Source organism: Phaenicophaeus curvirostris, chromosome 15, assembly GCF_032191515.1.
Source record: "Phaenicophaeus curvirostris isolate KB17595 chromosome 15, BPBGC_Pcur_1.0, whole genome shotgun sequence".
Taxonomy (NCBI): domain Eukaryota; kingdom Metazoa; phylum Chordata; class Aves; order Cuculiformes; family Cuculidae; genus Phaenicophaeus; species Phaenicophaeus curvirostris.
Window position 1 is genome coordinate 8,581,377 of NC_091406.1, and position 12,640 is coordinate 8,594,016.

General features: G+C 40.5%; 1 protein-coding gene across 8 annotated transcripts in view; it reads right to left on the reverse strand.

Annotated features, from left to right (window-relative positions):
• Positions 1-12,640, reverse strand: part of EBF1 (EBF transcription factor 1) — a 276,666-nt gene that overhangs the window by 91,847 nt on the left and 172,179 nt on the right. For 4 of the 8 annotated variants that reach the window (XM_069868872.1, XM_069868871.1, XM_069868876.1 and 1 more), the window contains exons 7-8: positions 8,492-8,573; positions 531-648 (exon numbers count right to left, since the gene is read on the reverse strand). In XM_069868872.1, coding sequence (XP_069724973.1) covers positions 531-648; positions 8,492-8,573 — 200 coding nt within the window. Of the gene's footprint in view, positions 1-506; positions 649-8,491; positions 8,574-12,640 lie in introns of all 8 variants that reach the window. The other 4 variants (XM_069868869.1, XM_069868868.1, XM_069868874.1 and 1 more) reach the window with 1 other exon arrangement.

The window sequence follows — 12,640 nt, forward strand, 5'->3', positions numbered from 1 at the left end:
CATGGCTTGAGTAAGCAGATGGATTTCCAAAAGGGCTCTGCTTTCATTTAGGGCAATTCAAAGGAACAGCTGGATCTCCTAGAGAGCTCAGCACTCTCTAGGTAGAAGAAATGCAATCTGAAATTTGGGTGCTGAGCACTTCAGAAAGTGTGCAAAATCCTTTATACGCACAATTAAAAAACAAGGCAATTTGGAAAAGACCAGATTCCAATATCGCGTGCTGAATAGAAACAACAAAAAAAAAGAAATCACCACTCACCACACTTCACTGACACACAGGACAGACTCTGCATCCATATTTGCCTACTGCTTTGTCATTTCACTACATTTAGTGCTGACCTACTTGAAAAATTCCCCCTTTGGTCTGGAGGACAGTCTCTTTAAAATATCCAGTCCCAAGAGTATAAGCTGTTACAGGACAATTTGAAACTAGTAGCACCACAGGCACAAACAAATAAACCCACATTTAAAGTAGCAATGCCAACTAATGAAAATTATGTGCCTACCATGTTCCAGATAAGAAGGCGTACCTTCCGAGGGATCAAGTCTTCGAGCTCTCCGCCCGTGCTTGGAATTGTTGTGTACAAACATATTGTCCGACACTGCCAACACATGGCCATCAACATTGACTGTTGTAGACACCACAACCTGCAAGCACAAGAGCAAAACGGAGGAAAATTTATATATATATGTATGTTTTTTAAGAAGCACAGAGTGTAATAAACTCAGTTAAATAAATAACAGCTGGGAGCTGTAGAAAATTGCATAGCTATTTCGCATAATAACTGGTGCTTATGCTGTACGATTCTAACAAGAGACGCTATTGATGAGTGGGTCTTTGGCATCGAAAGCTTTTGATGCAGTTTTAAGTCAAATTGCAGAGTTTGTAGCTGCATGGCAGACGGCAAACTGTTAACCATCATTTTAACAAGAGGATCTTTATTAAGTATTTTTCCCCTATATACAAGGGCAGCTGTGTTTCACCCTAAATTATCCCTCGGTTTCCACGCTGAAGTAGATAGAGCTGTTGACATTGCAAACGAGAATCGATTCAGAATAAAAGAAAACAAAAGTGTATTTTGCAAAGTTGTAATGAGAGCTGTTGTACGCTTCCCCCCATCACCTCCTCTACCGCTCTCCCCTCAGTACAGTAACTACAGGTTGTTGGACTTACCCAAATTTCTCTCAGGCTCTATCTTAAGGAGTAGGTATAGGCATGTTTGTGTACACACACGCTTGACACTGGGGTCTTGATCTAGAGAACACAACCCTATTCATCCAACACTAGAATTATTTGTGTTTCTCAACTTATCTCAATGTCAGCACCTGGGATTTAGTTTTAGGCAAGCGAAGGGAGAAGGGGAAGCACTACCCTGGCGGCAGAATCCGACACTTCTGCTCTCAAGAGCAGCCCAGGGTGGAAGAGGAACCAACCCAGTTGAGGCAAACAGATAAGGTGTTGGGTCCAAAGCAGAAGATCCAGCTGCTCAGAGGTATCCAGAGGGATCTCTCAACCTTGAGGCTCAGCAGGCACCATCCTATAGGAAATCCCTCTTCAGGGTTACGGTACCCAATCCATGAACCATCATGGAGGAAACTGGGCAAGTCACTTCCAGAGCTGTGAGCTCATCACACCAGGTCTCCTCCCACCCTAACTCAGACCAAGTAACCTAGCCTCCCTGGCTTTCATTCAGCTGCCCCCCCTTCCACAGCCTTTCCCCTCAAAAATACAGCACTCCCAGGGTTTTTCCCCAGCCAAACATTTGGCCTTCAGCTGGCTGCTGGTTTGCCAAGAGCACGTCGCCTTTGAGAACTTTGACTAAAACAATAAGAAGAAATGACCTACACTTCTCCTTACATTAAACAGGGAAAGGGATTAAAAACTGAAACCCACAGAGATATGTTTATTCATGCGACCTCTTACAACCAAATATAATAATTGTCTGTTAATTGCAGTTTCAGCTCCCACCTCATGCTTCGACATGTGAAACAGCAATCAGCAGCTCCTGTTTAATCCACCTATTATGTTGACTAATTAACTTTGCTCGACAGTTTATTTCTTCCTCCATTATCAGCCCCTGTCAGCCGCAAGCATACTGCCGCAAAGGGGGACCTCAGCCCTTTTGATTGATCACTGATAGATTGACATGCAGATTAATTTAATTAGAATCACCTCACTTGAGAAATGAAAGACAATGGCAAGGGGGCTAATAGATCTGCTCTTATAATGAGGCAAGCCTCCAGAGCCACAGCAGAGGATTTCTGATTTATTTTGCTGAATTCCCCAGTTGCTCTGAAAGGCTCTCGCTTTAATTGTTCTTGGTTTTGAGAGGCTTTAGCCTCTGAAGAGGTGAAATGCTTTACAAGGATTGGCAAACATTGCTTCAACTCTCTTAGGAAGCTGCTGCCTCTCAAAGTTGGTCAAATGGGGACACTTAAAGGATCACTTACAACAATTCAATTTCATCACTTGAATTAGATCTAGAGGGAAAAAAGTTAAAGAAAAAAATTTTCACCTATTTCTGATGACCAATTAAAATGCTCAAAAATAAAGTAAGCAAAGCTGCTAAACTGTCTGCAGCTAAACCCAAAGTTGTCTTTAAAAAAAAATAGAAAAGAGAAGAATTTACATCTAAAGGATCCTAAAAAGGTCCTTCAGAATGGCATTCCAGGCAACAGATTTTTTTGTGCGTATTTTAAGTGAAAGATATTAAAACACAGAATAAATTATTCAAGAGCTCTAACAGATGGAAATGTGGGGAAAAGAAAGCAGCAAAAACTATAGGTAAGTTTTTCTGAAATCAAACTAAGAGGAAAAAAACCCCAAGTCTTATATATAAAATTCCAAAAGGGATTTCAAAAGTAATTTACCCAGTGCATTCCTGAGGGATAGAATAAAGTTTATGATATTTTCAATAAAATATTATCTTATAGTAAGTGGCTCAGGGTTTGCAATCTTATTTGTGCACTTGCAACCATTGTAAATTCTTTGCAACTGGGATTTTGAGCCAAATCCTTAGCTGGCATTACCTGTCACAGCTCCATGATTTATGCCAGTTCTTTACCTTCTTCTATGGGTCTGCTTAGATGCATGCAAAAATTAACTCTATTAAAATTAATAAAAACGCCTACAACAAAAAATATTTTCCCCAATCCTAAAATCATGTAGGTATACACAGATTTCGAAGTTGATCAATCCTTTACTGAAAACCAAACTTTTTAATGTTTCTAGAAATAAGATTCCATAAAAATAACAGGTCAAGAGTAATAATAGCAAGACAGATCTCAAACCTGTGAAAATTGTATATATAATTAGCTGTCATTATATATGTATCTTTCAAGGGAAGAACTCAAGGAGACAGTCCTAGTAAGGTCAGTTTTATGAAAGTAAATCTACATTTACTTTTCCCCCCCTCAAGTTTCCAAAACTGTTCATGCAAGGTATTTTGAATTACTTAACAGTGTCTTCCTACCTACCTCCTGAACAGAGAGTTTGATTTACTACAAAGAGACCACATTGGTGTGGTTCTTTGGTGTCGTTAGCAGAAGAAACTATAAAAGGAATCCCCAAGAGAAACTGTTTCCAGTCTCAGGAAATGCAGAAAAAAAAACGTGGTTACTCTTATGTGTTTTTCTGAAAAAAAAATGATCATTCGTAGTACACCTGTAGAAAGCAGCACACTTACTGCTCAATTCTTTAAATGCAAAAGAAGTCATTAATACAGGAATACAGAATATACACAGCACCTACAAAATATTAATGCCCCTAATTACTGAGGGAGAAAAAATACACCTTGAATATTGTGTGCCATAAGTACATACTTGGACTGCTACAGAGCACTTACATCCTTAGAAGTTCTACTCATATTTTTTATTCTAAAAAAATATATCTCCTATTTTGATTTTGAAACGACTAGGATATGTTCAAGTTGAAGCACACGCTAAAACTAATTTGTGGATAAATCATAAAATTACAGGGAGGGGAGAGCCGCAGAATATGTGGAATGGGCACTGAGGCATCCTAAAACACAGACCATAGCAAGAGGGAACGGCACACTACAGTTTAATAAATGATTAATGAGGTGCTGACACATTAACGTAAGCACAGGGACAACCAGGCCTGCCAAATCTCAAACCTTTCCAAATTTTGTCAACAAAACACAGTTTTAATTTGGGACAGGCAAACATGGAAAATGATTTTGAGCTTTAGCTTTAGCCGTTCATGTATTTTGAATTTAAATCCTGTATCAACACCAGGGGAGACAGAGGTATGAAAGAAACACATCGGTTTACAGCTCTCTTCAATGAAGTTGGCACTATCATGCATTAACATATCACGGTTCTGTAAGTTATTCTACCTGCCATTAAATAGTTCAGTTTGTGAATACTTGGGAGCATAGTTAAAAAAAAAAAAATATTCGGAGACCAGGAGCCTGGAGATCAAGCTATTTATCCACATTTAGCATGCGGCCTGTTTATTTGTTATAGTACCTCACCTAATATATCAAAATTAAGCATTGCATGACTCCTCATTTTTAACCACAGCCCATTAAGCTTTGCTAACTGATTAAGACATAGCATGTTCCTTGTGCTTTCAAATTTTCTCCAATGCACAGTGAGAGATTTGATATTTTTCTGATGTCCCCAACATCCAGTGGCAAAGGCAGAGAAAATCTGATTAAGCTGATTTCCAGGTTTGAAGTGTGTCATTAGTGTTAAACTCATAACCCTAGTGTTTGCTGCTCTTTGAAAGCTCTGCAGAAATGGCTTGAGCAACATCCTCATTTTCATCCCTGCTTGGTGACCTCTTCTTCCTACACCATGTTGACTTCTTTATTCTAGTAACTAAAAATCACTCTCAATTTAACAAGACTTAAAAGGGTGCCTAACTTAAAGCACGTAAGTACAACACATCCAGTAATTTTGTTCATGTGCTCAAGGACAGGCCGGGCGTTTAATTACCTTGTTGAATTGGGCCACAGCTCTCACTGCTCTTTTTCAGCCTTATTTTTTTGCCTTTCTCTTCTCTAGGGATGGAACCTTGCATGTCCAAATTCCATTATCTGGGATTCATGAAGCATCATCTCTGTCTCTTATGCAAATTTGCAATAAGACACAAGTGGCTTCAATTCAAACATGAGTGGCAGAATCCCATGGAAGCAAATGAGCAGCCTATGCTGAGGAAGAGGTTGTGGTAACAGAATCAAATAGCACATCAATTTCTGAGTGACTTTCAAGGTTTTCATAATAAATGAATGTTTGGGGTTTTATGCAGTGACTCAGTCTGAAAAGTTTCCTCTAAATTAAAACTTGACATGTGTCGGATTGTAAGCAGTTGTGCTAAAGCAAGAACAACAAGATAACTAGGGCACCTGGGTTTCATTAATTGCAATAACACACAAAACTCTTCAGGTTGTATGAATGAGTTTTCAGTGAGCAGAGTTCACCCATGATACTATCTACTTAGTATTATTATTACCCCTAATTGGGGCACTACAGCCCATCCCACCAAGACTGATGACTTATTGTGATGAAGAATGCAAAAACAGACTCAGCATCTGCTTCATGAGGTTTCTGGAATAAAAAGGCAAGTTTGGACAAAGGGGACAATACATAATATCACCAAATGTTTTGTGCAATTGTGCTGGTGAAACACAGATTAAATGATTTTCTCAAGGACAAGCAGGGAGTCTGTAGCACAGTTGAACACAACTCAACTGTCTTGAATCCCAGCATAGTATTTGACTTCTCTCTGACTGTTTTCGTCTGCTAATAGAGACACACATAACACAGCCAGGGCCAGCACTGCTCCAGCACACCCTTCTGCTGGCACTCTATACCACTCCAGTTGTCACAAGCCTCAACATCACAGTCATGCAGAGAAATATATTTCCTCCCAGTCCTACAGCTGCATTTGCATTAGGCTTATCATACACTACTACATGTGCATGCAAAGTTGAGGATAAAACTTCCTAATTCATTCGTTAGTCTGGATGAAGTTTCACACACGGGCTGCCTGAATGAACACACACTGTCTCTTCCTGGTACTTTCTTAAAGCCATATGATAACCAGACAATTCCCTGCTGCAGGGAAAAGAAAAAAAAACAACAACAAACAAAAAACCCAACAAAACCAAACAACCAAAGGAAAAACAAAACAAACAATGCCAAAATCTACTAAGGAAGAAAATTTCCTGCAGAGCTGGTCCTTAGGTAGTGCAAGAGTCACGTCCCTGGCCCTTCACTGTTTCCCTCACCAAAACTATAACCTGCACTCTGTCAACTCCGAGCAACTTTTAGGGACTGATGATCGAGAGACTGCTGCCAAAAAATGGACAAAACTCTGGGCAGCTTAACAGTCCAGAACAGATGGGGGAATGAAGAAAAGAATCACAGAATCATAGAATGGTTTGAGTTGGAAGGGACCTTAAAGATTATCCAGCTCCAACCCCCTGCCATGGGCAGGAACACCTCCCACTAAATCAGGCTGCTCAAAGTCCCATCCAGCCTGGCCTTAAACCTCTCCAGAGATGGGGCAGCCACAACTTCCCTGGGCAACCTGTGCCAGCACCTTACGATCATTCTCCTTTTCATGCTAAGAAATGACAAATGAAGCCTGGACTCTGTAGACTTTAGCTGTTTTATTTTTGAAAGTATATTGTTAAAAGAGCAACAAGTTCAATTTTATTTTTCCTAAAAAAAAAAAAAAAAAAGAAAAGAAACAAAAGCAGCTATTGTACAACAATAAGCCTGGGCACTTAACAGAATGCTGCAACCTTCAATACCACCCCGTATTATAGTATGAGTGGTTCGCTTGGCTGAAAGTGATTAATTTCTGGAAAATGTTAAGGTCACACTAATTGACATGACCTGTGTAATTAAGCAGTCTCTGTTTACACACAGAAAGCTCAACTACTGTGAAGCTGCGTTTGTATGACAGAATGTCTTTACAAGTCAAGAGATCAACAACCTTTCCTATGTCCTACCTACTCGCTGACACAGGCTCCTGATTGCTGTTCTGAGAGAACATGCAAAGGCATTACCATATGAAAATCAGCCCCGAGCCTGGATGAGCACAAGCCCAGCAGAGTGTACATGTTGTGAAGCAAGCTCTGACAGGCCCCAGGGGTGACTGCTTGGCCTAAATCACTGTGCTGGTGAGAGTTCTTTTTCCACTTTCTCCTCCAGTGATAATGCTCTCTCAAATCACAGAAGAAACGTGACAGAGGGAGGAGTGTGGGATGAGAAGCCGGGGGCTCTGCCATGCTAATGCGAGCTCTTATACTGATTAATTTAATCCCTGTGGCCACATCTCCTCACTTCTGTGCTAAGAGGGGCAAATAACACCTTTCTGCCTTCCAGCATTGTTGCAATTAAGCAGTTCAACAAAAGACATATGTTTTACACATAAATAATACTGCCATTTACATAGCATTTAGCACTTTCATTTAAGTGTGACAATGCTGGATAAGAAGCAAACAAGATCCTCAGCTACTGCAGAAAGCAGAAGACCTTGGGAGTTGACTTCCTCCAGTGATCAATGTTGTCTATGGGACAAATATTTTATTTCTTTATTAGAACTCTGAGTCAAATCCCCACTGACAGACTTTATCATGTTTGCTTCCTGGGCCATATACATTCCTCCCATCAAAAGAGAAGGTCTTTTGGGTCTCTATCCCATATTTTTATTCAAGCACATGCTCAGTCAAAATATTATTGACACAATCAAAGCTCCACATCTTCAACAAAGTGGTTGGAGCAACTGTTTCTCAGTATTGCCATTAGAACACTCTGCTGCCAGCACCAAGGAAGGCAAGGGCAGACCATCTTCCCAACAGACAGTACTGTACTCAATCCCAAAAGCAGTCATGGACATAGATGTAGCATCAAAAAATGTCCTTGGCCATCTGAAGCTGTGTTGATGCTACAGTTCCCAAGCACCCCTGCCATATGCTGGAACAGCAGAGAAACAACAGCCCAAAACATCCCAAGATACACCCAATGCTAGCTCTTTCCAAGTGCTGATTACAGGAACAGACCTTCATCCTACTGATGCACATTTATGAGTCCTTAACACTGCTGAAGTGTAGTCACAAGCCGGGTTTTATTAATTGCCCTTATAACCTCACCTGCCCCATCCAATAAACATGGTACTTAGTGTTTACATGAAGGCAAATAGTTTCCCAGGCACAAGACCGTATATCTGTGCCAGGTAGCCCCATAACCTAAAACCACAGTAAGGTCATTTTGATTTTTCCTTTTTATGCTTTCACTTCCCATGGAGATGACATTATCTTCAAGAGTTCTCTTGAAAAGAGCAAGAAAATCCAGCTACTTCCTGACAATTCTGCTATGACAAGAAGTCCTCAGGCAATAATCTGTGACCTTATGTGTTTAGCGTCTTCCAGTGAATTACTAGGTTAGTTTGGGTCAAAGTACTTCTGTCCCTAACAGCTGCTGATTTTTAAAGGAGGAAGCGTGTTTGACTGACCTGGAATCGACGCATGTCTCGAGGGTTTCCTGCATTTTTTAGGCAATTTTGGTTACATTTGAGGAAAAATTTCAAGAAGAACCTGTTGAGAAAGAGAAATGGACATTAACATCTTATAAACAGCACAGAGTAGTACTATGTAACAACTGCACATTTGGTCCAACAAAGCCTCATTTGCATTAGTATTCCCAATTCAGACAAATCATCCCACTGACCCTCGAAAGAAGAAGCAGAGCATGGGCTTCAATACAGCAAAATGTGTCAGCGCATCTTAAGCATTTAAATACTAAGTTAATAAATACGTTGTGTCAGAGTCATTAAAGTTTGCAGAGTCTGTCCTTCTATCATGCTAAATGGCTGGTCTTGTTGTGCTATCCACAGAAGCAAAGAAGTGATACATATTTCAGCACAGCAAAAAGAGGGCAGAAAAATGCCAACCAAGAAAATTCCCTTATGTATAAATTGGGTTTTGTTTCTACAACTTTGTTCTCATGTGCAAATTTTGACTTAATACAAAAATGCCAAAAATGTTCCACACAGTTGAAATCTTCCTTCTACAATTAAATCCAGCTTGTACATAAAAAAATAATGCTCAGATAGTGGTTAGTGGGAGGCTGAAACCCTGAGAGGAAAAGGGGGGTGGGGAAGTCTTAGTTAAAAGACTGAATTAATGGAAAAATGAAATATTTCCAGTGCAATCTACTTCCTGACCATACACAGTTCACTGAAGTAGCTATATGACCCTGACATATATTGCTAAGAAAAGACATGGCATTTTACAAAGCCAAAGAAAAAAGAAAACATTTCACTGAAAATATTTCCTTCAGTGTTATGCATCAGTGGACTGTAAACTCATAAAGACAAGTCAATGAATAATAGTGGGTCTCAGATTCCAGGCTTCCTCCCTGAAAGCCAAAGTTTATCAACCTTTTGTCCAAAATAAACTACAAACTAAGGTCTACTAAATCTCAGCCGTGCAAAATTTAATCCTACAGCAAGTTTAAAACCTAGCACAACCAGACAGAGCAGCATTACGCTCGCAATAACCATAAGTTGACTATAAGCAGAAGCTAATCGGGTCTGTTTCCATACAGAAAGGCAGGGTGGGGAATTTTTCTATCCTGTTTTACTGTAAATCAGAAAATTAACTTTTTCTAGCATCCATCTTTCAGCACAATTTGCACACACTACCACCAAGAAAGACAAAACTGCAGAGTAAACAGCTGCAGAGAATCCCTTTTGATGAGCAGCATTCTTTGCCCTGCTCTAGTTGTGATGCTGCCCTTCAACAAGGAAAGTTCTAGTGTTTGTTCCTTCATGCCAAGAAAATCATGCGAGGCAAATGGCTGCAAAGGACAAATTGAAAATATAAGGGACTGTTTCCATTAAAGAAAAGTAAGGCAATGAGGAGGATTATAAAATGTGATGCTTGGGATTATCAAGGACTGGTTCTCCTGACCCCAAGACGTCCCTTCTAGACCTGTGCTCCTGAATAAGAGCAAGCAATCAACATAAAATAAACAGCCACCACACTTGAACAAGGGTTTGGTGATTGTATATGCTGAAATAAAGAGCAGTGTAAGCCATTATGTTTTCTCATCAAGGAGATTCTGATATTCACTAATAGAAAGTTGGTGCTATTTGTTGTACGTGTGTGTGTCTTTTTAAGCCTCTAATGGCCAGCTGTGACAGCCTGACTCAGATTGTGTAGAAGGAGCTGTCAGCACAAATCTTGCCATCTCGAATCCAGACAACTGCTTGCCACCAGGCAAGGGTTTGTACTCGTGCCAGAATGGATTTTGAGAGACAAGCAAATAGGACATTAATTCCGCCAAAGAAAAATGAAAAGCGTGGAGAGTTCAGGATCTTACACTTGAGATGATGGCTTTCCTGTCAACAGCTCGTCATTTAGTTCATGAGCTATGAAGGGCACAGACATCAGATCCCTCTTGCCCTAAGCTGGCCCTGTCATGCGAAATGCTGGCAGGATCCAGAGACCACCTCTCCACGCAAGATTGGTTGCTGAAATAAAAAGCTCGGCCATCTGTTGGGAGGCAAAGACATCCCTGTCAGCTGGTACCTACAGCCTCTTTGCCCTTATGTGGCAAAACCTCTCAGAGCCAGTTACTCTTTGGGAAGAAGCTGGTACTGCCCCAAGTTTGCTGGGGAATTTTTGGTGGCTTCACTAAGTGCCAAGCCCAGCAGCTGCCCACGCAGTGGCACAGCTCTGGAGCAACACCTCAGCCCCAAGCAGAGCCAGGACATGGAAAAGTTAAAAATATTTGCACTCAAAGGCAGCGTCAGCCACACAAATATCTGAAGCATCTTCCTGATCTGGCTTTGCACAGCATAGGTGAGCACTGGGCAACGGGGCTTGCAGGTTGACTCAAGGGCCCCAAAGGAGATGGAAAGCCCTTCATGAAGCTCTCTGCAGAAACACTGGACCTTACCTTTCCTAACAAATTCTGAGCTCATTTCATCTTAAAGGCTTAGAAAACTATTATGAAATATATTGGCTTCTGGGATCTACAAACTCTAACACAAAGTTTTGAAGTCTAACTCCATTTACACTGTGCTACTTCCCCTAAGTTTTACAGAAGTTTCTTCAAAATAAATGGCAGGAGAAATTAAGCTCATCTATTTAAACCTACCAGAAGACCTCAGGCAAGCAAGCAAACAAAACTCCCTTTGAATTAAATCAACTCCAGAAAAAAATTAACTTTAAAAAATAACAGCATTTTCAGAGCAAGTTTCAAGACCTGAAGGTTAAACAGCCAAGTCTGGTCACAGCATTTTAAGTAAAAAGTCACCAGTTTACAGAATACATTCTGCCAAGCACCATATTTTTATTCCATTGAAAGACAAAACAAACCATAGGCAGCACTTTGTTTTGGAACACAGCAGAGCTGCAGTCCTCCTGGCTACAAGAAAGCATCCCACACCCATCTAGACAAGAGTTGAGCAGCTCCTGAGCTGGCACAGCACACATCAGTTGACAGTCTCCCCCCACTTTGGCAGGGAAGCAGATGCAAACAGGTTAATACAGGGTTAGAGTGGAACAGTTTGATTCATGGGTTTGTCTGGTGTCTCTGTTCCCACTTCAAACTGCTTCTTCAGGTACTTTCTTCACCTTGAGTTCGGTGCTGCCAGCCTTGCTCATTAGCAACACTTCACTCTGCAAATATTTCAGATTTAGATTGACAGGACCAGCCCAGGAGAAGTGCCAACAGAGTTGAGCTCTTTGTAAGCATAAACCTCCATTCCCATTTGTTTGAATCTAACTTCTTCACAGTGTGTTATTTTTTTCAGTTCTAACTTTCTCCACATTTGGCAGGGCTGTATAATATTACTACTAACCACAGAGGATATATAGCATTAATAGTAACCACTGGGGGCCGAAATCCATTCCCAAGAAAAAAAAAAAGTGCAAAACACAGGAGTGTCAATAAAATCTTCAACTTTAACTCTCTCTCCAAACTTAATGTGATTGCTAAACACCAGCTCTTCTGCCACACAAAACTCAGTTATCAATTATACTTATTGCTGCCATTGAAGGTTTATTTTTTTCATGAAACAAACAAAACGTATTTTCTGACTCCCTTCCTGACTACTAAAGTCCCTGGTGCGAAAAGAATTTGTGCATGGAGAGCAGTATACACAAGCCAGCTCCATGCAAGTCAATTCAGATCCAGAAATATGCAAACTTTTACAAAGCACTTGGATTTACTGAATTACATTACTATTAAATCAAAGGACTCCATACTTCACCCCCCAGAGACACGGTTGGAGGATATGGGAATGCAGTTTTAGTGAAAACTAGTTAATTACATTTAGGTGTGCTGAGACACAACTCAGTGCAGGCTGCAAAAACTACTCAAGGAGTGAAGTTGCTAGCAGTTAATCCACGCCATGGCACTGTACTACTACAAATCTCAAGTAACTTTAAGGACCAGTGTAGAAATAGAACCTTCAGTTAAATACAAACCTCCAGTCTGAATCAGCTCCCAAATTAACATGAACTTCTGCATGCTAGGCAGAAGGTCTAACAAATGGGTTATTGGCTCTTCTAGGAGCCTCTTCTCATCACTCAACAGAAAATTCCTTTTTGGAGATTATTTTTTTTTTCTTAACAAAACCGCTGCATTCTCC